The sequence below is a fragment of the Camponotus vicinus genome, unplaced genomic scaffold (genome assembly GCF_025532165.1).
Source record: "Camponotus vicinus isolate PSW18456_S1 unplaced genomic scaffold, iyCamVici1.0 SCAF_12, whole genome shotgun sequence".
Classification (NCBI taxonomy): domain Eukaryota; kingdom Metazoa; phylum Arthropoda; class Insecta; order Hymenoptera; family Formicidae; genus Camponotus; species Camponotus vicinus.
The window spans coordinates 9,050,918-9,077,439 of NW_028141948.1; the positions used below are offsets into that span (position 1 = coordinate 9,050,918).

The 26,522-nt window shown below is 36.9% G+C and overlaps 1 protein-coding gene and 1 long non-coding RNA gene across 3 annotated transcripts in view; one reads left to right on the forward strand and one right to left on the reverse strand.

The window, feature by feature from the left end:
* The window catches only part of Rpb8 (DNA-directed RNA polymerases I, II, and III subunit Rpb8), a 56,212-nt gene that overhangs the window by 26,845 nt on the left and 2,845 nt on the right, over window positions 1-26,522 (reverse strand). Inside the window, exons 1-2 of one of the 2 annotated variants that reach the window (XM_083085641.1) lie at window positions 17,168-17,499; window positions 5,482-5,565 (exon numbers count right to left, since the gene is read on the reverse strand). In XM_083085641.1, the coding sequence (XP_082941767.1) occupies window positions 5,482-5,565; window positions 17,168-17,222 (139 nt within the window). In that variant the 5' untranslated portion in view covers window positions 17,223-17,499. Of the gene's footprint in view, window positions 1-5,481; window positions 5,566-17,167; window positions 17,500-26,522 lie in introns of those variants that run through there. The other variant, XM_083085640.1, reaches the window with a different exon arrangement.
* On the forward strand, window positions 1,727-4,364 carry LOC145963562 (uncharacterized). Its single transcript, XR_014436204.1, has 2 exons — window positions 1,727-1,847; window positions 2,239-4,364. It is a non-coding gene; the product is annotated as an uncharacterized LOC145963562 (long non-coding RNA).

Here is a 26,522-nt window from a genome sequence, read left to right on the forward strand (position 1 = left end):
GTGTAAAACCTTCCGAGATTTTGTTCAAAACGCGCAAAATATACAAACAGCTCGGAATCGAGCGATCGAGGAGAAATAAACGAGGGAAACAAAAAGAGAGAGAGAGAGAGAGATGGGAGGGAGGGGAAGGAATTTGCACGAGATAAGAAGCGCGTGCTTCGGAACGATTAGACTTAGGTTCTAAGACGGTAAAGATAAGGAGGAAAAAAAAAATAATCACGAATGATCGAGGAGGGGGTAGGTGAGGGGGAGGGGATGGGGGGGGTAGTACGCGTCCTCCTCGATAATTCGCCAGAGTGTCGTGCACCGTTGTGATACGTCAATATTGATTACGCGCAAAGTATCCCAATGACTAATTCGGCCAATTAAGGATCGGTTAAACGCGGAACCGGGAAGAGAGGCCCGAAGCGCGCGATTGACGACGGTGACCTTGAGAGAATCGCGGGCGCGCGGGAGGGGAGGGGGGGGGCGACCCTCCCACGAAATCGATAACGCGTGACAGCGCGCGGTCGACGACGATGTATATGTATCATTACATACGCACGCATATACCCGCTGCGCGCGCGCGCGCTTCGGGGACGGGATCCCCAACACCCGAACGAAGCGGCCTTACCTCTCTCGCGCAGCGTCCGTCCGGGTCCTGTCCGAAATCCGCCGCCATCTTGGCCGGTGACGCCGTCGCCTCTTGGCGCAAGGGCGCTTCCGCGGACGGATTCACCTGCGCGTACGACCTTGCCGGGTCTCTTCCGGTCTGGAGCGAGGAGATCCACGGGATTCACAAGCAAGACACTCTCTCTCTCGGTCGCGCACTAGCTCCCCCCCCCCCACCCCCTCTCGTCCTCGCCCTTCTCGCCTTCTCTTCGTCGTCGACGCCCACGCGCGTCTATCTCGTTGTTGTCGAGCGACGTCGGCGTCGTCGTGGACCTAGGGAACGGGCGAGGAGGAAGAGAAAGAGGGAGAGAGGACGCCCTCGACGTTTCCGCGACCCGGCGTCGCGCTCGGAACGTCAACTGTCATTCCGGCTGTCAACCTGTCGGCGCGTCGCCGGGATCCGGCGAGGAAAAATATTGAGAAAAAGAGAAGGACTCCCTCGAGACGACGGCACTCCGGTTGTCGCGCGCTTCAAAATGTCCGCTCGCCTATCCGTCGAAGGCGAGCGACGTCACCCGCGTCGGAGCGAAGCTTGCGAAGTCTCGCCCCCCGAGACTCGCGTCGACGGCACCTCGGACGACGCGAAACTCGCTACGACGCTCCGGCCGCGCCGCCTCCTCTCTCGCGTTGACGGAAGACGGTCCGCGCGCGCGAGGAGGCGAAAGCGGAACGGCGCGGACGTTCGCGAAACGACACGGCGCGTTTTACACTCTCCCCGTCGTCGAGGAAGAGACGAGTATACGCGTCGTAAAGAGAGAGAGAGACGCGGGCACTCGCGAGGGGGCGTACGAGCCGCGCGCGCTCACCGCCTTTCCTCCTCGAGGACGGACGAGCGATCGCGCGCGCTCGCGACCGACACGGCTACGAGTCGTGGCCGCTTTGACCTTGGCATTGAACTTGTGGGCGCCGCGCGGGGGAGGGCGGGACGCGCGCGGCGGACAAACCTGCGCCTGCGGAAGGGAGCGCCGCGGAGTGGGGGGACGCAGCTGAGAGCCGGCGAAACGTGGGGCTGGGGAGAGGGGTGGGGGGAGGGAGGACGGAGAGGGAGGGAGGGAGGGAGGGAGGCAGAGGGACCGCGCGACGTGGCGGGAGGGAGATTGCGTCATCTCGCGCAAGCCTGAACGCCGCGCGTCAATACAGCGGAGACTCGCCTGCCTGGCCCTTATGGACTAACCTTCCCTCTCGCGTACATACACGTACGTACATGCGTATTCGCATATGTATGCATATACGATTGTCCCTATCTATTTATCTTTCTGCATGTCGAACGTGCGCTATAAATACGTGTAAGTGTGTGTGTGTGTGTGTGTGTGTTGCGCGATTTTATCTAATTTAGGAATAATACGATATGAATATAATATGTATGTTTGTTTTTTTGGAATATCATTGATTGCGATATGTAACGAATAATCCGTTTGCAATTGGTTTTATCTGGGTTGGAAAACTTGCGGGTCTGATTAAGCATAAAATAGATTGTGATGTAACATATGTTTAATTCATGGCAGATACATATGCGCGTTATATGGAATCGATTAAAATTTTTTCACGTTATAAAACTCGCTCCAAATTTGCAAAATTGCTTTGCAGGCTTTACGGGCTGAAATGCCGGGAGTGAATGAATATTCAATTAATACGATCGATCTATAGAATCGATAGTTCCTGTTTGGAGGTGACCAACTTGGTTACGAGCCTGACACGAGGGGAAGGAGACAACGCTCTCTCCTCGCGAACGGCGAGATCCCGGATGAGAGAAGGTAGTTTAACCGAAATAAGGCATCGCCGCCCTTAGTTCGACCAAACTTCACCAATCGCCGCCGTGGCATCGGCAATCCAGAGGCGGAGCCAAGACGCGAGTCTCGAAGTCGGTCTCGGTCAGCCCGAGTTCCCATTGGCGAAGTTCAGAGACGAGGCAGCATTAATCGCGCTGTTCACCGGCGAGACGCAACGTGCTCGGTGAAGCAAGATGGCTAGCCCGACAATAAATCGCACGTCATCGTGTTTTCGATACAAACCAAACGAGCGAAAAGATGGTGGGCTCGAAAAAAAGACGCTAAAGATGAACCATTTCTTCAAGGACAAAAGTATGAATCAGCATCAGGGGTGAATTGAAAAAGACAGAGAGAGAGAGAGAGAGAGACGAAGGATGTGCGTGGAATGTATATCGCTATCATTTTGTAGATATTACACGATTGAAAATTTGAATTCAAGAAAGAGGATGAGTCACTTTATTAATTTAAAATATGATATTCAAATCATTTTTTTTAACAAACTAAAGACACTAAAAAAGGAAACATAATTAAAATTTCTTGTGATGATGTAAATTTTATTAAATATTATTTTTATATTTAAAATTGCACTTCATCTCTTTTTGTGCGACAAATTTAAAATAATAAAAAATGTATTAAAATATTGGTAATTTACAAGTAGATTAATAAACAAATAGAAATGATATAAAAATTATAAAATTAAAATATATGAAAGAATATAAAAATATAAATATAATATGTATTCTCTTCAAGATTTATAAAATGAGATAAAAAACTTTAGCTTCTAACAATTTTATTTGCATAGCTTTCTCGGGAAAAAATGGCTGTCGAGTCGAAAATGCATGAATATCAACCATGTCCTTCATAGGGAGGTCTTGCCGCTGCAACCTTTACTTAACCTTGGCCAACGCATTTGTTGTCTTATGGACGTTGTAAACCTGACTATCTGTGCCACATATTGCAATTTTATCCAAGACAGTCGAAAGATAAATGTGGAAGATTCGCATTAGCGACGGAAATGTGGCGAGAGTAAAAAGTGACGAATAGTAAGAGAGAAACTGGTTCTGCGTGTCTCTTGCCAAAAATTTGGAAAATGCTTTGCTCTTACGTAAAGGTCAATTTGAATGTCTCAATATTTGGTCGAGAAATTCTTGTATTAATAAAAAAGGAAAACCAAGTTGACTACATGTATATAATATTTACCATCCTTTGTAGAAATATTGCTTTCGAAATATATGATATATCCACTTTGTTATTATAATAAATAATATTTAATCGTATTTTTTGATATTAAAACATCTTTTCTCTAATATTTAAAATTCCCTCAATCACTTATAACTCAAAAACTACTGGCATTTCGATTATTTCTAAGAAAAAAATTAACTATTTAAATTTATTTAAAAAAAGCGATTTATTTTTAAAATCTTTCCACATATATAATAAAAGGGAATTTCGATATTCAAGAAATAAATCGGAAACGAAGTTTTGGGATCAAGAGAAAAGCCGAATATTAGTCACTCACGATTGTCAAATGCATCTTAAGAAATATTCTCATGTAAGCATCAAATTGTGTTTATAATGTGAATATGAGAACTGAATGAATACTTTATGCCCTCGATTATCGCAAGAAAGGAAACAAGTGACCTTTTAGGAATTTAACAGCAATGATAGCGACATGCGCGAAAAAAGAAATGTACTTGACCGTGCCAAAAGTGCATTAAATCGGTCAAAAGCTTCGAAAGATTTGTAATTAAGCATCTAATTAAGCACTTAAAATAAAGTACTTTTGTTAACTCATTTGCCAAATCTAATAAGAATACGCATTACGTGTTTCACGTAGGATAATTTCAATGACAAAGAAATTGAATCACGGAAGAAATGGATGAAAAAATCATGTAAAAAAATACCAATTTTTCTATTCTATTTAATAAATGAATAATGTCGGTCTCTTTCCTCTGTTATTGTTAGCAAAAAGAATCCTATCAAGTCAACAATGGTTTTCTACGCGTAATATCTCGCAAAAATGCTTTAGCATCGATCGCAAATAATAAGGTGCGCTTAACTGGTCTTTTCGTCATTTACTTTATTCCATTGTGACTTTTCGCATATTTTGCATAGTCTTTTTTTAAACATGCATTATACGCGAGAGGCAAAATTATTGTATTTTTAATATATTTTTCATTATATATGTACAATGTTAAAACGAGAGATCGAGAGATTGGTTTTCGTGTTTCGGGGGGAAAAGTGAAAAACTCGAGAACAAATGCGCAGGCGGATCGGAAATTACAACCTTACGCACATTCGCAAAAGGGAGAAACGATACTGCGATGTACCTTTTTCTATTTCCTCGACGGATAGATTTTCAAGCAAAAAAATGTAGCTTGAGATCTCGAGATAATAATGCACATCGGAAATGGAAATGGATGCAACATTTTTGCGTTATATAATTTCTTATACTTAAATAGTTAAATAATTGTCAAATTTTGAATAGTTATCAAATTCATGAATAAACTGAATAAATACTTTGCACATGTTATTTTGCAAGATAATAATGGCAGCTACATGTAATGTATACATAGTTTCAAACACTAAGTTTTTCATATTTACATATATTTGAATACGAATTTTTTTGCAAAATTGCAAGAGCCAATTCCTTTTACGAAAAATTTCGATATACATCTACTTTTTCTCGCAATATATTATTACATTTAATAATATGTTATATTTAATAATACAGAGTTTGTTTTATCACAAGAGAGCAATATTGTAACATGTAACGCGATATGTCGCAACTTTTATATCGGTCGTCCGAATAGCAGGAAGCAATTAGTTTGATAACTATTTATTTATTTATAGAAGGAAAAAATCCCTCTAATTATGCGTAGAATATAATATACAGCGATTATTCACAATGAAAAAATAAAAAAATAATATCAAGATAGCGATGGGGCAAAGTATGAAATTAAAAATGCGGAGAAAATAATCATAAATATTGAAAATAAAATAGTAATAACCGTTCAAATGAATTAGATCATGCTGCAAAAACTTATAATGAAAGACTCACCTAAATCCATAGGGTACAACCAACTGTTGATGTCCAAAATAAGATCCATCTTGAAGGACTCTGATTCGCAGTGGAGTCTACTCACTGAAAGCCACAAAAAAGAGCATATCGTTAAAAATGCGCGATACGATGCACTGTTATAATTCGACTATTGATTACGCAACGCTATCGGGATGAATCATAAATTCGTTCGGAGGAATCATCGAGAGAGAAAACTCATTTTCGCTCCAAGACGCGGCTGACGTCACCGATGGTCAAACGCGTTTTCAATTTGCAATATTATCGGCAAACACACACACGCAAATACTCACACTTTTATCTATGATTTTGCCAAATCGAATGTCTCTCTCTTTTACTCCCTTATCAATTTGTGTCGGCTAAGCGCTTTTGATATTCGAGACGAAAAAGCAGTTGGACTCGGAGTCACCTATTGCCATATCACTGCTCGTTCGAGCGATAATAGTGTCGAGTTAATTCCGGACTCGATAATGAAAAATTTTTGTAACGCCAAGTCGTCTAAGATCGCGTATATAAGTCTAAAAGGAAGCTATCTACAAGTGTTTACACACATACGCAAAATGCAACATTATAACTGTATGATTAATTGATGCAAAAATTCAATATATAAAGTTAATAAACTGACTGTTGTATTTGATGATATTTTATTTATTATTTTATTAAAAATCGATTATATATATCGTATATTATAATTTCTAATATTTTTTCTAAATGATAATACGTTGTATAAATTTTGCAAATTTTTTCAGAAATCTCTTCAACATTATTGTTAATAAAAAAATTATAAATTGACAATTGGGAGCATATTTTAATTTATTGTATGATTTCTATTTTTTTGCTATTTTCTTCCGTTAATCTCAAATTAATTATACGCGAGCAAAATTATGTTAAATTGAAAACATGAGGAATAAAGGAGGAAAATAAGATAATCGAATTGCAATCGCGATATATGCATGACAAATGAAAAATTGCAACGCTCAAAAATTTGAAATAGAAACACATTAGGTTTTAAAGAAACTGTCGATGTGTCGCATTAGATTAGATAAGAATCATCAGTAAGAAAATAAAAATACATCACGAGTCGTATCATACATTTGCAACTGCGATATTGTTCTGTCGCAAACTCGAGTCGTGTCGAAGCTTTTTATGCACGAAACAAATGCATTTTTTTCCGCTTATTATGCGTAAGATGGATCTTTTTTTTAGACTGACAGCTTACATTAACCTATAATTAGCTTCACATAAATATCTTGTCAAGCTTCAAATAACATCGCACTTTAAATAAGACTACGTCATTTTGTTTAAAAAATCAAATTCGAGGCCTGGAAAAAGCACACATCACAAAGGAGCTTTCATCCTTATTTTAAACAACATAATGTGAAACGTTTCTCATGTATTACAAGGGGTGTATTCTCTCTCAGCATCAATACTTTTGTATGCGACACAAATAATTGGATGATTTGATCGCGAGTTACACATGTCGTGCCTCCGGCGGGTCTCGATATCCCGCTTTACTCTTATCCTTCGACAATACAAGATTCATATCCAATATTGATTTCGATAATCTGTACCGTCCACGATAATCTAATACCGATGTCATTTTCACACGACACGAGCGATCGTGAAGTGAATTATCAGCCACGTAAATCAAAATCGGCGAAAGCGATCGAGAAGAAAAATATATTTGTGCGCGAATAAGATTCGCATTTTGATAATAAAGTCTAATATAAACAGCTCGTTGTACGATATAAACTTGTATAATTTTTCACTTAAGTATATCCCTCTAAAAAAACCTTACAAAGGTAAAAAAGATACGCCAAGTACATAAAAAATATTCTACCTTGTATGCATGTTTAATAAAAAAATTCCTTTATATCCGAAAATTTACGTATGCAATAAAATGCAATATTACAAAAGTCTGATTTTTCTCAAATATAAGGACTTATTTTCTGAAATTTACTCCTTTTTACTCATCACTTTCACTGATTTCACCAACTTCTCTTTCGCGTATTTTGATTATAATTATATTCCTATTATATTTTATTTTGATAAGAAATTCCTATCAATCAATTTTAAGATTTTGTTCTTTCTTGATAGCCCACTTCACAATTATTAATATACAGAAAACATTTATTGACGAATTTTGCAAAGATTTCGACCGTACCTTCTTTTGGGTAAGTGTGCGACCTGAAGCAGTGTTCGTTTTTATTTAAAGCGAGAATTATCGCCGTCACGAGAAATTATTTCCAGAGCTACTCACGCAAATAATCCGCTTTCCATCGCTCGCCGATCTAGGGATCCGGGAGTGTCGGTAAAACGGAAGTAGGAAGAGCGTATGCACTAGCGACGTTCGCTCGCACCTCCTTTCTTTTCGCCCACGCATTCCATAGTTCTCCCCAGCTGATTCCGCCCTCTTTGTCTCGCATCTTTCCTCCCCTCTGCCTTTCTCCCTATCCCCTTCTCTTTTGTCTCTCTCGCTTTTAATATCTCTTTCTTCCTTTCTTCGTTCGTTTACTCTATAAATTTCACTGCTATAAATACACCGCCATTGAAAAAGCGATCTCTCTCTCTCTCTCTCTCTTTCTCCAGAATCCACGACGGTGAAAAAACGCGTAGCTAATTCTGAAGTAAGCAACGATAAGCACTACGATCGTTGCTGACGTTGCTCTCAGCTGACAATCTTGACAAAGAAGCGAGCAAACCGACGATGGTGGCGCCTAAGAGGAGAAACATCAGCAACGGCGACCTTTACGGTCCATCCATTGCCGGCGTAAATTTTCCAACGAGCTGCTTCCCCTCTTCTCGGGGAAGGATGACCGCCCTCCGAGCGGCTCATGCCACCCCCGCGTGCTTGCCTCGTCGAGAGAGTGGAGGAGGTTGCAGCCTCCCTCTCGCAGTTCACCAACACCTCCACTCGTTCTCCATACTTTTCACATCAGATGAATTGATGCTGCATCGCGAAAACAATGAGAGAGAAGTGAAAGAAATATTAGAAGCGAGTTTTTGTTACCAATAATCTGTATTAATTTGTTTTAGATTATCGAGTTTCCGTCTCTTCTTTATTATGATGTATATATGATATAAATATAAAAAAATTGATGAAGATTATCTGCAATTTTGACATCTTGGATGTCCAAAAGAAAGATATTATCGAAAAATGTCACAGAGTTTTTCCACTTGTGTCAAATATTAAAAGGTGTCACATTTTGAAGTTATCGACGCCAAATAAGAAGTTTCAGTCTCTTTTATTTTTTTCCAATATCAGATTAAATGAAGAAAAATCAAATTAAGTTAAATGACATTGGAAGCTTACAAAACTAAATACATCAATAATAAAAAAAATCACACGAATCAATTAAATATATGTATTAAATATATATATTAAACATTTTTAAATTATTGCAGCTTTATCTTTATCAATTAATCAGTTTAATGCGAGAATCGTAACCGATTTTTTGGTTGCGTAATGCGAGAGAAATCGATCTAATTTCTCGGTGAATTCAATTTCAATCACTGCAGATATACGGGAGTAGATCCAATGTTAAAAATACCCTTATTTCATAACATGGAAATTTCGACTCGTTGACTTTGCACCAGTTTCAACCCCCTCCCCCCTCCGAAAAAAAGAGACATGATAACCTTCACACTTTCGCCAAGTTGCAGTCCGATGAGATGCAACCGGTGCTCATATTTCCAAACTATTTCGCGTTATAACGAAACGAGTCTACCCCACCTTTTTGTCGTCATCGAAAGCAGATGGAGAGAGAGAGGGAATATAGTCATCCCCGCGATGCATCCCGGCGCAGGACAAAAGGGATGGCAATGCACTTACCCCCATCCTACACCACCACCGACATACTACTCCGCCTACTCCGAGTCCCTTTTCCCACCCTGGTTGTTCTATCTTATCTTCCCCTCCTTTCTGCCTACCAGTCGCAACAGCGAAAGGATTTTATCCTTTCGCCCTCCTGTTCTCGCTCTCGTCTGTGGTTACCTGGCTCGAGTTTGCTATTCTATTTTTTTTATATGCCCCATTCTTTCCCACCGTAAGCTTTCCAGTTTGTTGTATAGAGTGTTCGCGTGAAAACGCGATTGGAGTTTCAATATCATCAACATTGAGAGAGAGAGAGAGAGAGAGAGTGTCGCTTTTTAAATTTAAATATTCCTTTCCTTCGACTTCTTTTGATGCCATAAAATTTTTTATCTTTGCATCGGTAACCATGTTTTCCTTTGTGAAAAACTCAATCAAAGAAGCAAAATTACGGCTCTTGCATTCTTTTTAAAACAAACGCGTCGACAAGTTTGATTTTCATTAGGTTTTCTCTTTTTTTTTACATCGCGTTATCTCTGACTCTATAACTTTTTCTGCGTGCCTTATTACTTTGAAAAAAACGCGTCCGCATCTGAGATATTCCTGGCATTTTCTTGATAAAATCAGCGCCGTCGATCGAGATGGAATGGATCGAGTGAAGGCAGAGGAGTTATTTTCAGCCATAAGCGAACCGGGTGAAAAATATCGTAAAGTGTGTAATGCTTATTATTTTCCAAATTTACATTACGTGTTACGTTTCACGTTAATGTCTTGAAGCATATTAATACCATTTAGTGAGATCATGTTTCATGATGTCACGATGATGAAAACTTAATGCATCAAATATCAAGCAAAAAAATCTCGATCTTTGGAATCTTTATTACTTAAAATCACAGAGATTTAAAATTTAAATTTTAAATATATATTCAATATATATGTAAATATAAACGACACAAATATATTTGTGATACAATGTATTGATTTCTCAAATAATCTAAGCATTATCAATTCAAAGCAATGTTGTTTCTTTTCAATAGAGAGAACAAAAATTATTTTCCATATGAGATAAATATTTATTTACGTTTAAAAAATGGACAAGTAAAATTATTTCTATAACCTATTTTTTGGATCTTATATTTCACAATTTTTCAACTGTACTAAAATTGTAAAAACTTTTACAAATATGGCGGCATCATCGCGCGCGCGCGAGCGATGAGTCAACCCGGATCATTATTAGCAGTTTTGTTCTGGATAATCGATCGCGGTTTTAATTTAACACTCTCTGCCACGCCATTTGGTCATTTTCCGACAAAGCGCTCCATGAACTGCACAGAAAATACACTTAAGGCTTTTATACTTGGGACTGAATAGAGCAAACAATGCGATCATAATGAGTGTGCTCGTAAATTATTCAAGAAAAGTGGATGGAAAAAATGCAGATACAAAGTGTGGAAAGAAAGTCATTAGAGTTTTTGCACTATAGCACCTTGAAGACAATAAATTCGCCGTTTGATATACGACAAACGTATGTTATTATGGTTCACTCAAGTTTGACGTTAATGGTATCCGACGCACTAATCGCGAAAATTTTTTAAAGATACGTGATGAAGCATAAAGTCGTTATCGATCACGTTCGACGTTGTTTGCGTTAAGAAAATATTGTTTTTAAGCGTCTTACATGGCCGAGGTATACATCTACGCTTTTACGTGTACAGAGTTTTATCTCATCGCTTTGATTTAAGAAGAAAATATCCCTGTCCCGAGAAGAAAAAGGAAAGATAAGTTATTTAAAAAAACTATTAGAAGCTTCTTTAAGATTTCAGGATCTCTCTAGAAGTGCACACATGTGTCTAAATGTATTCAAGGATGTCGGAAAATATTTACAGATATTGAATAAAGTAAAGCACGAATAGTAAGAAATGAAAGGATATTTCTCGTTCTTTTTTATTTTTTTTAAACCTCGCGACATTTTTTGCAACAAAAAATTGAATCGGAATTGACCAAAGCAAAGTTGGTCCGAAACATATGTACATTTCACTGCACCCTTAGAATCTTCAGTATATACATAAAAAAAGATGCAATACACAAATATAATTATTAGTATTAACAAAGGTGTAAATAAAATTAGATAAAGACTCGATAAATCTTAATAATCTAAATAATCTTGAGAAAAAGCAGAGTCATATAGAGGGTAGACGACACGATAAAGATAATTAAACGTTTACGTTCCACGTCAAGGCAAAAATTAAATTTAAGCTACTAATAAAGAGACACAAGAAGAGAAAGGGACAGATGATGCGGGCGAGGGGAGGAAGAATCGAGCTAAAGCGAAAGGGGTTGGCGGGAGCAACGAGGGAGGAGGGGGAAGGGGGTGACATGCGTGGGCTGGCTTCGACGCGGGGGTTTCCCAACTGCGCAGTATCGCTATCCGTTATCGACCGGTTCGCAAGCGCTATAAATACTGGGCACCAGGCTCTTACTACCCCCTATAGTCCTTCTCCCCTCTCCCCCCTCCGTCGCCCTATAGAGTCCACCCTCGTCCGACCACCCACATATATATTCCCTACAACTTTTCTCCCTTCGTCCCTCTCGCGATCAAACCATCCTCCCACTGTTTATCATAGTCCTCTCCGTCTCTCTCTCTCTCTCTCTCTCTCTCTTTCGTCATTCCCCTCCCCCTCTCTTCCCCACCCGTTCGCTCTCCCTCTCGACTAGCGAGGGGTGGAAACCTTGACCTTCAAAAGAGCGTCAGAGGGCGAACATGGCGCTCTTTCCACCCTCTCCTCGGCATTCCCCTTCCCGTCCACTTCCTCGTCTCCCTCCCCGTGATCCCTCCGCTCGCTATCCCGCTCCGTCTTTTTTACTGCCACTTTCAAACTATGGCAGTGGCCTGGCTCCCTCTCTCTCTCTCTCTCTCTCTCTTTATCTCCTTGTTTTCTGTAGCGAGTAAAATTACATCGGCGTTTCTTTGCTACTCCGTTAGGAGTATGAATGACTCTTGTCTACTGCCTATTTCGATTATTATTGTATTATTATTATTCTTTCGGTGCATTTTAGTGTATTTGAGAGAAGAGCATAAAACATCTTCAGTTCTTTCGTAATCAATTAACGCGTATTGATTTACTAAATTTAATATGAATAAAAAAATTGCAAATTAATATTCTTGAAAGACACAAAAATATTTGAGATATTTTTTGTCTTTCAAGAATATTAATTTGCAATTTTTTTTTTATCATCTCTCACTTCATTACCAAGCAACGTATCATATCTTCTCCTCACGCTTCTCAAGTTTTCACGTAAATAGTATTTAAAATTCATTAATCTTACGTCAACGCGATTATTTGCGAATCTGTAGAATCAATTGTTTGAGTAAATTAAACCGTAATTTTTTGTCGAAGAATACAATGAGAAAAATACTTGCGATTTTATTCGATAAAGTGACTTGCTTTTCGAGATGAAAATTTACGATCAGCCTCGTGACCCAGTCGCACGTGCCTTTTTGGTGGTAAAGAAGAGTTATACGTCTGTAGAGTCGTAAAATACCGCAGGCGATTCCTTTGAGAGAAACCGAGTCTTCCATTCGCGTTGTATCATAAGGATGGATTTTTCGTTTGGTGATCGTTGATAAGACATTGTTCATCGCACATGGACGATTCGGAAAAGAGTCACGGCGAGAATATCAATGACGGGAGATGAGAAACGCGAGGAATGTCGAAGGAGATGCTGCTTGGAGAATTTAGTAAAACAAATGTAAAATGCAGTATTACAAGTATTACAATAGAACAGATCGGAAAACGGCGTGTCTCGCAATAATCGTGATCAAATATATATTCGTACAAAAAAATAACCAATAAATTTCATCCGTCACAAATCATATAAAAGATAAATTAAATAAAAAAAATAAATATAAAATTAAATTATACGTATAATACTTTTACAATCGTGATATAAATAACAATTTATAAATTTAATTAATAATTGAACAATTCTAGCATTTTATGAATTTTCGCTAAAGTCGAAAAATCAACTGAATTTATAAAGGATATATAATAAACTATATATATAATTAACTTTTCAAGTTATTTCAATTTGTTTAATCAAATATTTATATAATCAATTAATGGTAGTGAATTTGTGATTATATATTGTATTTAATTACATATATAATATTAATGACAGTGAAATGTATTAAATAAACATTAAAAAATGATGCGAAAGAGAATTTCGTTTCTTACGTTTGACGTGTGTAATACATTAGAATCAATAGAGTATTTATTTTCCTAGTAGAGACAAAGAGACGGTTGGAGGATCTCGATGGTCGTTCTCAAAATCGCGATATTTCGAAGCGTTGCGCAATCCTCTTCCTCCTTCTCTTCTCCTTCTCTTTCGTCTTCCTCGGTTTGTCAGCTGGTCTCAAGGTCGACCGCCCGAGGGAACCATCTCGGGCACGGTGGGGACCGGTCTTTCGAATCATGCCACGTGCAGAGAAAAAATGTAGCTAAAACGATGCTCGATTATGTCATGTTTTTACGGTGCGTGGCTTAGCTCGATCCTTTCCGCCGGTCTACGCAGGCAGGATCATTCGTGACGGCATATTTACGTATTTCGCTCTGTCGATCGATAATTAGACGAGAATTATTATTACCAGCATAAGTTAGAGATTAAGCAATCGAGAGTGTCGAGGGTTTATGGATAATCGCTCTCAACAAAAACGATTAAAATAACAATTTTGAGAAAATTATGAAAAAAATGGCTACAGAAAAGTAGCTTCTCAAATCGAGAGACTCAAAGATTTTCTCTTTTTATAAATTTCTTAATTTTAATTCTTGACTAGCTTGGCTTCTAGAGAGACTCATATGTATTACGAGTATCATACAAACTTAAAATGTGCAATGTTGTGTAAATTTCAACTAAAAGCTCGTTTATGCGCCAATATCTCAAAGCGGGACATGAAAGCTTAACGTCATACAAAATTACGTATTGCTTTCTCACACTTGTACGTACAAAAAAAATTACTGCGGTTATACATTTGATATTTGTACATCGTTGGTGTATTTTTAATTTTTATTTATAAAACAGTCGATTGGCAAAGTTCGGAGAAAGCGGATCTTCCTTTGATCCCCCCTCCTCCTCCTCCTCCCGCGCAATATCGAGTCTCGAAAACAGATGCGCGACGCGATCGCGATTTAATCGACGACCCTTCGACCTTCCCCGGCGCGAATCCGTAAAAGATAGGCGCAGCGGGACTGTTAAGCGGCACGTCCGCCGATATTCTGTTATCGACATACATACCCCTCGCGAGATGAACGAGCCCGGCCACCTGATTGGCATCCGTAGAAATCGCGCCACACCGTTAATCAATACATGTTCGCGGACCGCAGAGAATTTATGCTAGGAATTTAATCGCGCATACAATTTTATACATTCGCAGAATTTCTTCCCAGAGCTCGAGTCACCTTGTCACGATTCTCTGGCAAATTTCGACGAGAACTAACGAAAGTAAAAGCGAGAGATAATGTTCTCGTTTGATTGATAGGAATAAATAATTTGTTTATTTATATAGCGCTTTTGTAGATTGGAATATTCATTGAATTGATAAATTTTAGTAATTGCTATTTTGCGGTTTAAATTTCCAATGACAACGTATAAACAGATGTACTCAAAATTATCAAGTTTAAGAATAATATGTACTTGAAATTAAAAATTTGCATAAAAATAAATTTTCCTCTTCGCAAATTCTACACTATATGTATAATATGCAACACGAGTAATGCTAAATAAATTTGCAATAAAATTATGTATAAACAGTTGAAAAAAATAGATTCGTCCAATGCAAATTTCTGTGCTTTGCAATTTTATAATATTATTTAATCAAATAAATCACACATAAATAATAATATAATTATAAGTATATCAAATAATTCTTTTTTTAGAAAGAAAAAACGTTTACCATTATTGTCAAAATTATCCGCATCGAAAAGAAGCTCTGGCAACTTTTCGCATTCGATATTACATCCGCATAAATAACGTCAAGTGCGCGTCGGCGGATCGCGTGAATAGATAACCGGCAGACACGCGTGTGACTCAGAAACGCAAATAAGGAAGAAAACATTCTCGTTCGACTACGATCGTTGCAGCCGCGAAATATCTCGTAACAAAAAACAACAACCTTTGCCGATAGTCCGTATCAGTTTCGTAATTCTCAAACTTTATGAAGTGATTGGAATTATTGCTCGAATCATTGCCTCTTCAAAGAGAAATAATCGCACAAACACATTACATGCTCGGATTATTTGTCATAAAAAGTGTTTATCACATAATTTAATAGTGTAATAACTCTCGAAATGAAAGTAATTAATATTATTCCGTGACCGGGACAAATATATAAAAAATATCATTTATATTAAATGTAATATATTTTTTTATATATTTATTTATAATATTTTTATTTCTGAATCACGAAATAATATCAAACGTACCGCTATAAATTTATTAAGCTGAAAATAAGGTCAAAGCATTGATATATTTTCGTTAATATAAGATTCGACTCGCATGGCTTTTTAAGAGCATATCCAATCTGCGTATCATGATGTTCTATTCACATAACTGCGTAGCTCCGCCTATTCAGCGTATTTATGACTCAAAAGAACGTGGCATTCGAGCTCTCTTGGATTATCAAGAAGGGATCATTATCCAAAAATCGTCAAATGTAAAATTTTTCTAAAATAATTGTACCTGCATTTATTTCCAGAGGAAATTTGTTCTCGATTTATTCTCATTTATACACGACTTCTTACTTCAATTTTGTATAAATATTATTTGCTTAAAACAATTAATAAAAAAACCGAAAACTTTATGAAAGAAAGTCATTTTAGACCTTATTTATTTTAATTATGTATACAGAGTGTCCAGCACGACGCCACATGCAATGCATTATCAAATCCATCATAACTTGACATGCTCCATATTTCATCATGTCACTATTAATGAGAATACCTCGTCGCTTTTTTCTATTTTTACATCCTTAATGTCTGACTCATGATAATTGCAAATATGTGTAAAATTAATACGGAATATATTTTTTCCATCAGTGCATACACTCTAGGGGGGGGCATTTTCTTGCGTTACAATTAAAAATTAAGTAAAGCATGCTCTCTGGTACGCGAAATAATTACCGATGAATTTTTCAGAGCACGTATATAAGTAACAATTGCGCGGAATGATATATATCAAAGTCGGGAGAGGGAATGAAATCGCGCATCGAATTGAATGGCCCGGTACGGTATAAATAGAAAAACACGCACATATACATACGCAGAACGGTACTCACGGTATATATGCTAGTCGGAGACGGAGTCGCGTAGATGGTTGATGGACGAGACGCGGCGTCGTATATCCGCCGCAAGGCATCCCGTGATTCTCTCCACACGCTCCGTTCTTTTTCGCACGCACACACGCACGCAGCCGCGACCGAGAACGAGAACCGGAGAGGCAGTGCCGGTTGGATTTGGCGACCAGGCGCCGCCGCTCGATCACGCACGCGGGGAACGTTCTCGAAAAATGCATCGGGGCTAGAGAAACGGAGATGGCGATAAGACGAAGACGAAGAGCAAGAGAGAGAGAGAGAGAGAGAGAGAGAGAGAGAGAGAAAGGGATCGCGAGGGATGAGCGGACGGTATTCGGTGGATTCGGGGCGAGAAAGGAAGAAAAGCTTGGCTCGCGATCGAGAGAAGGTTGCCGGCTGCCGCCTTGGCACTGACAGTGGCCCTCGCGCCTAGCAACACCGAACGCCAAACTGAAGGCAGCCGGCTACCCTACCCCCTCCCCGCTCCCCCTCCTCTTCCCCGTCCTACTCACCGATCCGCGAGCGTCCTCCGCCGCGCTCTCTCTCTCTCTTTCTCTCTCTCTCCATCGCTATTGTCGTGCGAACTTGACGCTTCGCTCCTTATCCGCCTCATTATTGCGCTCGCCCTCGCCGAATCTCGCTCCGTGTCCACGTTGCTATGGAACAGCCGCTACGTAATCGCGCTTCCTCCTCCCGTCGACAGCCCCGCGGACGCGTTCTCGCTCTCCCAATTTTATGGCTCGTCGTTTGCGCGTATACGTAACGCGTATATACGTGTAACGTTCGTACTTATCGGTCAGTTTTTCTCGCCGATTCGCGCGTTACCTCGACACTGACGACGACGAGGCCCGAGCGCGGTGCCGGCTCTGCGCGCGCCACGCTCGCGGCCGCGCGCCCCGATTGGCCGAGCCGGCGCGCGCCGGCCAATCGCGGGGCCTCGCGTATTCACCTACTCACCCGCCGCTCGCTTCGCGCCGCTGCTGCGGGCTACGGTGAAAAAGAGAAAAAAATAGAGGAAAAAATTGGTTCGCCGCCTGGCGCGATCGCGACGATGCTGCGGAGATCCTGGCCGCGAATCTACCCTTCGTCACGTGATGCAATCGGATCCTTCGGATCCATCTTTAACACTTTGTAAAAATCGCGATCGGCTCGTCGATTCGGATTCGCGCGATGCCAACGAAAATCAAGGTTTTGGCTCGAGAAACATCCGTTATAATAGTTTAAAAATAACAGGGTGTCTGCTTGAATCTTGTAAAAAAAAATTCACTGAAAATTGCAAGTATTTTTGTTGAAAATTTCAGAGAATACTTTGAAGATCTTTTTGGTCCAACTTTCTAAAGTAAATTTTTTTATTGCATGCTTTTAGTGTCTTTCACACGAAACAAGCATCTCGAAACAAAGAGAGATCTCTCTTAAGATGTTAAATTTATAAATTTTAACTGAATAAAATAATGTTCATAAGATAAGCATTTTTCACTTGCATAAAATTTTTATTTTATCACTAAAAATTAAAATAAAAGACATGTACTACATATTTAATATTTTGTTAAAACATTGAATAACAAAACTAGAGATAAACAAAATTAGAGATGTTCATAATATATTTTAAACGCATAATTTACTAACGTAGCTTACTAACTGTTTACAATATAAGAAATGTATGTAAGAACAAAATTATTGAAAAAAGAAGTTTTTTAAAAATTCGAATAAAATAAATCCCATGATAAAATCCCATAATAAAATAAATATCATGAAAATTCTCTGATTTTTCCAAGCACACAAAAGAAATCCCTGAGAATTTTAGATTCTTTTCCATGTCTTTCTAGAAAGTATAGATACCCTGAGTAATTATTAAATAATAAAATTGGCAAAAAATCTTTTTTTCCTTCTTTCTTTTTTTCCCCTTATCTATTTATTCCAAAAAATTTCGCTTTCGTTATAATATATGCATTAAATACGAGTGTATTTAAGATATATATATTAATATTGTCAATATATTTACTATTTTAATATAATTTATGAAAATTATGATCTCTAAAGATGAGACGAGACGAGAGGAATTTGAAGCGATCAGCTGATCAGAATCGTTTCGATAATACGAGCACCGCTCATCGCGTACGCGAACGCAGAATTTCATCTCGTGTATTCACGTCGCATGCTAAATTGACAACAGAAATCTGTATTTAGATATGCAAGCGATTGATTTTGGATTTCGGATTTTGGAATAATAGCGTAGTCTCTTACAATTAGCGTAATAACGATCCCATGATTTTCACCGCGCGACGCGTTGCATTTTATCGCGCATAAACGTCCGGCTAATCTCCATACGGTTAATGCCTTGTTTCATGCCGTTACTTCGATAACGGCATCGATTCGACTCGCCATCGAGTCCGATCTTGTTAAGCCGATCGCACGCGCGCGCACGTAAAGTTACATAAAAGTATAAGCGTAAGCGTCTCGATCAATAAGACATACAGCACAAAGAATCCTATCCTGGATGTTACAGCTCGCGTTAGCCCTTTACTCTCATATGGCATTATATGGCTTATTTGTCACCTCCCTTTATTTCGATTTATTAAATTCGATGACCTTTAATATGATGGGAAGCTTCTACGTTTCATTAGCGGAAATGTCGAGATTATATTTATAAGTCACACTATAAACGAAATGCTTTTCGCGAATTCTTCTGAAGTAAAAATAATTATTCCTTGTTCGATTCGATGCTTTCATTTCAACAAATTTAACTTGAAGCATAATCATTAAGATATCGGTATCATAATGAAATTTAAAGAGTTATGAAAACGAACGACTTTTTTTATCGAAGAAAAATTGATTCTAGGTTTCTTGAGAAATGATAATTTGTCTATTTTTTATTCATGCCTGAGTCACATTATATATCACAGAAGTTGCTGAAATTAATCAGCTGTCATTTTTAAACGTATATAGAGAGCAGAGAAAATAAAATATCTTCTAATAGAGCACATTTAGCAACCTAACATATGGATAAAGACAATTGGAGATCTTGTCATTTAATAAATGTTTATAAAATGTCGACAATTTTAATGATATAATCTTTTATAGAACCAAGTTTTTCTTTCGGAAATTGTAAAGAATTTACAAAGATACTTTCGATATCTTGCACACCAGAATTAATAGATATCAAATTTCTTTCGTGATGAATAGCAAATCAAAAAAATATTACATAAAGTTTTCTTACAATTTTCGAAAGAGGCTTGGTTCGAAAATATACTACATCATTAAACTCTCGACATTATATGCTTTTATAAATAAAATATCGTCTAATAGAGCACATTTAGCAATTTTATATATGGATAAAAACAATCGGAGATATTCTTATCATTTAATAAATGTTTATAAAATGTCGAATTTTAATGATATAATGTATCTTCTATAGAACCAAGTTTCTCTTTTGGAAATTGTAAAGGATTTACAAAGATACTTTCGATATCTTGCACACCAGAATTAATAGATATCAAATTTCTTTCGTGATAAATAGCAAATCAAAAAAATATTACATAAAGTTTTCTTACAATTTTCGAAAGAGGCTTGGTTCGAAAATATACTACATCATTAAACTCTCGACATTATATGCTTTTATAAATAAAATATCTTCTAATAGAGCACATTTAGCAACTTTACATATGGATAAAGACAATTGGAGATATATTATCATTTAATAAATGTTTATAAAATGTCGACAATTTCGAGAGTTTAATGATATTATCTTCTATAGAACCAAATTTCTGTTTCGGAAATTGTAAAGAATTTACAAAGATAGTTTCGATATCTTGCACACCAGAATTAATAGATATCAAATTTCTTTCGTGATGAATAGCAAATCAAAAAAATATTACATAAAGTTTTCTTACAATTTTCGAAAGAGGCTTGGTTCGAAAATATACTACATCATTAAACTCTCGACATTATATGCATTTATAAATAAAATATCTTCTAATAGAGTACATTTAGCAACTTTACACATGGATAAAAACAATCGGAGATATTCTTATCATTTAATGTTTATAAAATGTCGACAATTTTAATGATATAATCTTTTATAGAACCAAGTTTCTCTTGTGGAAATTGTAAAGAATTTACAAAGATACTTTCGATATTTTGCACACCAGAATTAATAGATATCAAATTTCTTTCGTGATGAATAGCATATAAGAAAAATATCATATAAAGTTTTCTTACAATTTTCGAAAGAGACTTGGTTCGAAAATATACTAACATCATTAAACTCTCGACATTATGTTTTTATAAATAAAATATCTTCTAATAGAGCACATTTAGAAACTTTACATATACATAAAGACAATTGGAGATATTCTTATTATTTGATAAATGTTTATAAAATGTCGACAATTTTAATGATATAATCTTTTATAGAACCAAGTTTCTCTTTTGAAAATTGTAAAGAATTTACAAAGATACTTTCGATATCTTGCACACCATCGGAATTAATAGATATCAAATTTCTTTCGTGATGAATAGCAAATCAAAAAAATATTACATAAAGTTTTCTTACAGTTCTCGAAAGAGACTTGGTTCGAAAATACTACATCATTAAACTCTTGACATTATATGCATTTATAAATAAAATATCTTCTAATAGAGTACATTTAGCAACTTTACACATGGATAAAAACAATGGGAGATATTCTTATCATTTAATGTTTATAAAATGTCGACAATTTTAATGATATAATCTTTTATAGAACCAAGTTTCTCTTGTGGAAATTGTAAAGAATTTACAAAGATACTTTCGATATCTTGCACACCAGAATTAATAGATATCAAATTTCTTTCGTGATGAATAGCATATAAGACAAATATCATATAAAGTTTTCTTACAATTTTCGAAAGAGACTTGGTTCGAAAATATACTACATCATTAAACTCTCGACATTATATGCTTTTATAAACGTTTATTAAACGATAAAAATATCTGCATATAAATAAAACTGCTAAATGTTTTCTATCAGCAGATATTTTACTATCTCTGCTCTCTCTCTCTTTCTCTCTCTCTCTCTCTCTCTCTCTCTCTCTATGGCATGTTTAAAAATGACAGCTGTTTAATTTCAGCAACTTCCCGTGGGATATCCTGTAATCCAATATTCGAAAAAGAATTCTCGAGCTTACGCAAGATGCAGGTAAATGAAGGAAACAGGAAAGACCTGACGGACAACGAGACGCATTATAACCGTTTAATCTGATAAAACACATTGAGCTAACCGCCGAATAAACGTGGAAGAACCGAGCCTTCGTCTTGGGCACACAATCTTGTTCTTTTCCTTCTTTCCCATCACCCTGATCCACTTACGTCATCATTAAGACAAGAAGAAAAGGAACCAGAACGAAAACGAACAAATGGCGAACAGGTATGCGAATTATGCGAGCACTTTCTTCTCATCGATATTTAAATCACGCTCATGAGAGGCAAAACAGTCTCTTAATATCTATTTCAATGATACGCCAAAGGAACAAATGGACTTGTATAAGATGTATTAAAATGTATTAAAAGGTAGGTACATATGTTTGCTTGTCAAAAACTTGAAGTCAATCTTTTTAGGAATCTTCCTACTTTACTTGTAAAATTTTTTTTTAATATCGAAAGCGAAAGTACAACGCAATCGCGATATATTGATGGCTAGTCAGAGTGCTATTATTAGCCGCTTTATACAAAAAAATAATCTAAGGTAATGACAAAAATATAATGCTGCGAATAAAGCTCCATAAACGCTTGGAAAATGTGCAATGTGATCCTCTGGAGATAATTCCCCTTTATGCATTTTATTATACATATATTACGGTAAGCTCCACATTGGTCTGCGATACGGCGAAGATTCAGTTGGTAATTATTTAGCGACACTTATGTTTAATTGAGCCATTAAAGAAACTATTAGACGCGCGATTAAATCGCTGCCCTGGCTCCCGCCGACTTCAAGTACCCCTTTGAAATGAATTTCATGATGTCTGCATTGTCTATATAATTACTATTGTAATATTTCGACATATCTCCGACATGAAAATACTGAGAGAGAAAGAGAAAAACGATATTTTTTATTTTCAATATTAATAATTACTCGGTAAATAAATAAATAAATATATATATATATATATATATATATATATTTGGAAAATTTGGTCGATTTGAAAGCTCTCTCAAATTGAATAAAGATATCAGGTACACATTGATACATTATAATGAGGAATTATATACGTTACATATTATTATAAAATGAGAACTGCATTATTACAGGGTGTCTACACTTAAATCTTGTAAAAAATTCTCTAATCTTCCAGATATTTTTGTTCAAAATTGCAAGTGAAAAGAAAATATTTATTTAAAGATTTTTTGGCGTAACATTTTCTAAAATAAACTTTTTAATTCCATGCATTTTTTTAACGTTTCTCACTCATACGAAGGAAAAATACAAAACCTCTTAAGTTTCAAGTGTTAGATTTGTAAATGTACTGAAAAAAACTTTTGTAAAAAAAGATTAACATTTTTCACATGCGTAAAATTTTAATTTTCTTTTATAACTAAAAATTACAATAAAGAATATTATATTGTATGTTCAATATTTTATTAAGACATGGAATATATATAAACAAAAATATTTATAGTACTTTTTGTATAATTTAGTTTGCTGTTTATATAAGAGGAAAATTATAAAAGAGAGAATTTTTTTTTTTAATTTCTCAATAAAATTCCATAAAAATTCCCTGATGTTTCAAGTGACAAAAGAAATTTGAGAATTTCAGATTTTCTTGAAAATAGACACTCTGTATTAAAAATATTATGTCAATTGATGAACCTGTATCGTTAACTTGAATATACATATACTAAAAATAATTTTTTAGTTATTTCGCACTTGCTTGTACACAAATTTTCTAGCGAAAGCAATTTTAAGCTAGCGAATTGTGCTAAATATATTATATTATTGTCGCGTTGTAATACATTGTACACGCTCATGTCAAAGATCGCAGTTATAAATATGTAAAAAATGTAGTTTTGCGTTGCTTCAATCGTGAAAAAGTTAAAAGATTCTTCCGCTTAAAACGATATATATTTTTTTCATTACTTTATTTATAATAACTTTATCGAATCTCATTCGGATTTCATTATTTTTACATATATTTCATCACACACTCTACTTTATATTTAGATTCTCGTTTCTTTTATCTTTCATAAAATGGTTTTGTTTTATATTTGACATCCCCCGAGCATTTTTCACAAAGATCTTTTCGCAAGCGCACTGCGCTTTTCAATGACATTTATGACGAAATGATACGAGTTTAATAAATAACTCGTAGGATATTTCGTAAAACGATTAACACATACTTGGAAATTAATATTTGCCCGATATGGTAAACTCTAGCTCGCTTATTGCGCAATTATAAGCAATTGCACCGCCAGCAAATGTAAACTTATAAAACGTGCAGAAACAGTATAAATGTAATTTATAATACAATTAAACATTTTGGATATCATTTTAGACATCTGTTGCCGCATCTGTTTGCTATTATTTTATAGCTTTAATAATGTAATGTATACAAATACAGAAATTCTCTTTGTTAACAGTGAAAATTAAATAAATAAATATATCACAGTAATCGTTTTCTCGAGGCATTAATACAAAATTTTATATCAATTATTAATAATTATAATTATTGACAATTGCACCACCGGCAAATGTAAACATATAAAATGTGCAGTACAGGATAGAATGTATTTAACATTTTGATATCTTTTAAGACAAATTTGTTCGCTATTTTATAGCTTTAATAATGTAATGTACAAGTACAGAAATTTTCCTTGTCAAATGCATTAAAAATTAAATAAATAAACATACAATAAGCGTTTTTTCGAGCCATTAATAAATGAGATTTTTGAAAATGACACTCTGATAATTTTTAAACTTTAAAAAGCACTCTTTGTATCGTTCGTTAGAATTCAGATGCGCATTACATTGTGTGCACGTGACGAATTTCTCAATCTAAAAATAACGTCGTGAAACACATGCCGGGAGCATACGTTTCTTGGAGAACGAGGAAATTATTATCACCTGCCAACAATTTGCTTAAGTTTCCTGAGCAATTTATTCTACGTTGATAATCAAAACAAAAAAGATTATTTACTGCGAACATCGATTCGTGTAACAAACATTGTAACTTGTAATAGTGTTTGCCATTTACTCACTTGACAATTATTCAACTTATATAATTAATTAGCTTCGGACTTTATAACTAGCTTACATTTTCAAAGTAATCTAAAAGTTTTTACTGCAAATTTTTAATCACGTTTAATATTGACCGATCTCTAAAATATTTCGAACAAAATGATTGATTGTCATCGTTTATTCATCCGTCAATTATAAAAATTAGATGAGATAAGTCCAACTGGTATAAATACATGTGAGAATCTCTGGTCGTTCGCTCTAATGATCACTTCGAGGCAAAATTCGAGCGAAAAAGGATAAACAGGTCCAGCAAAGCCAAGGACCTGATTACACCTTCGGGTCCACGTGGACTCCTCCTCTAGACAATAAAATTTAAAAACCAACACACCTCTAAATATGCCTATTACGAACTTGTAGCCTCGAGATGTAAATACGATCCGTTTTCTTTTGATGAAATAATTATGAATTTTAAATATTTAAAACAGAGAAAAAGATCATATTATTGTAAATTGCTTTAAATAGTATCTGTTTTAAACAGTATTAATTTACATATTTAAACAATCTTAATAAAATAATTAAAAAATCATGCAAAACTATTATGACTTTTTTCAAGTAATATTTTTATGTGGCTTATTTATTATACCATAATGTTAAAACTATTCAATACTTCTTTTTTAAGATACGAGAGAAATTTCGCAAAGAGGCGTTTCCACCTTATTTATCTTTTAATTAATATTTAATTAAGATTTAATTGATAAAGACGGTTCTGCTCCTCGCCTTTACAATCGCGAAGTGGAATTTCGCGCGTGTCCTTGCGTCGACAAAATCAGCGAGGAAAGCTCGCGAGAGATGAAGAAATAAAGATGCTTCTTTTCTCTCGACGTCAGCCGGCGGATGGACGAGTCCAAGCGAACGCACATACGCGAAAAGAATAAAAGAGAAAGGGAACAGGGGGAAGGGGGGGGGGAAGAGGCGGAAAGAGAAAAACGGAGAACGCTCGTCCTCGCTTTACGACTCGCTCCGAAAGCGAGGCCGAGAACAAAACGAGGTAGATAGGCATAGGTAGACCGGGGAGAGAGAGGAAGACAGAGACAAAGAGAGAGAGAGAGAGAGGAAGGGAGAGAGAGAGAAGGAGATGGGAGCGAGCGAGGGAAAAAGAGATGGAGTGTATCAGAAGGCGCTCCCTTCTGAGATGACATCCCCCCGCGACCTTAGAACTGAGGCTGACCTTGACCGTGTCAATCCCCACCAGGTTGCCTCGCGCGTCCCGGCTGCTCCACGGCTCTCCGCGCGCGCACCACCGTCTTCCTCTCTCTCTCTCTCTCTCCCTCCCCCCCCCTCCCCGTCGCCCCTACTTCCATACACACCCTACACACAGACGCGTCATATTACGCGAATGCCGTGTTGCTCGGCGCTGCTGCTGCTGCTGCGGCTGCGGGCATCCTTGCTGCATCGACCGGTGCTCGCAAGCGAGCACCCGGTTCCATCCCTCTCTTTCGAAAGGGAGATAGAGAGATGCGAGGAGAGACCCCCTTCTCGCTCCTCCCTCCCCCGTTCTCGTTTTTGCGACGCTCGCTCGTCAGCCAACGATGGGCACTACCCAATTTATCGAGTCCGGAATTCACAATCGCACGCAGAGAAGAGCGCTCGCTGATCG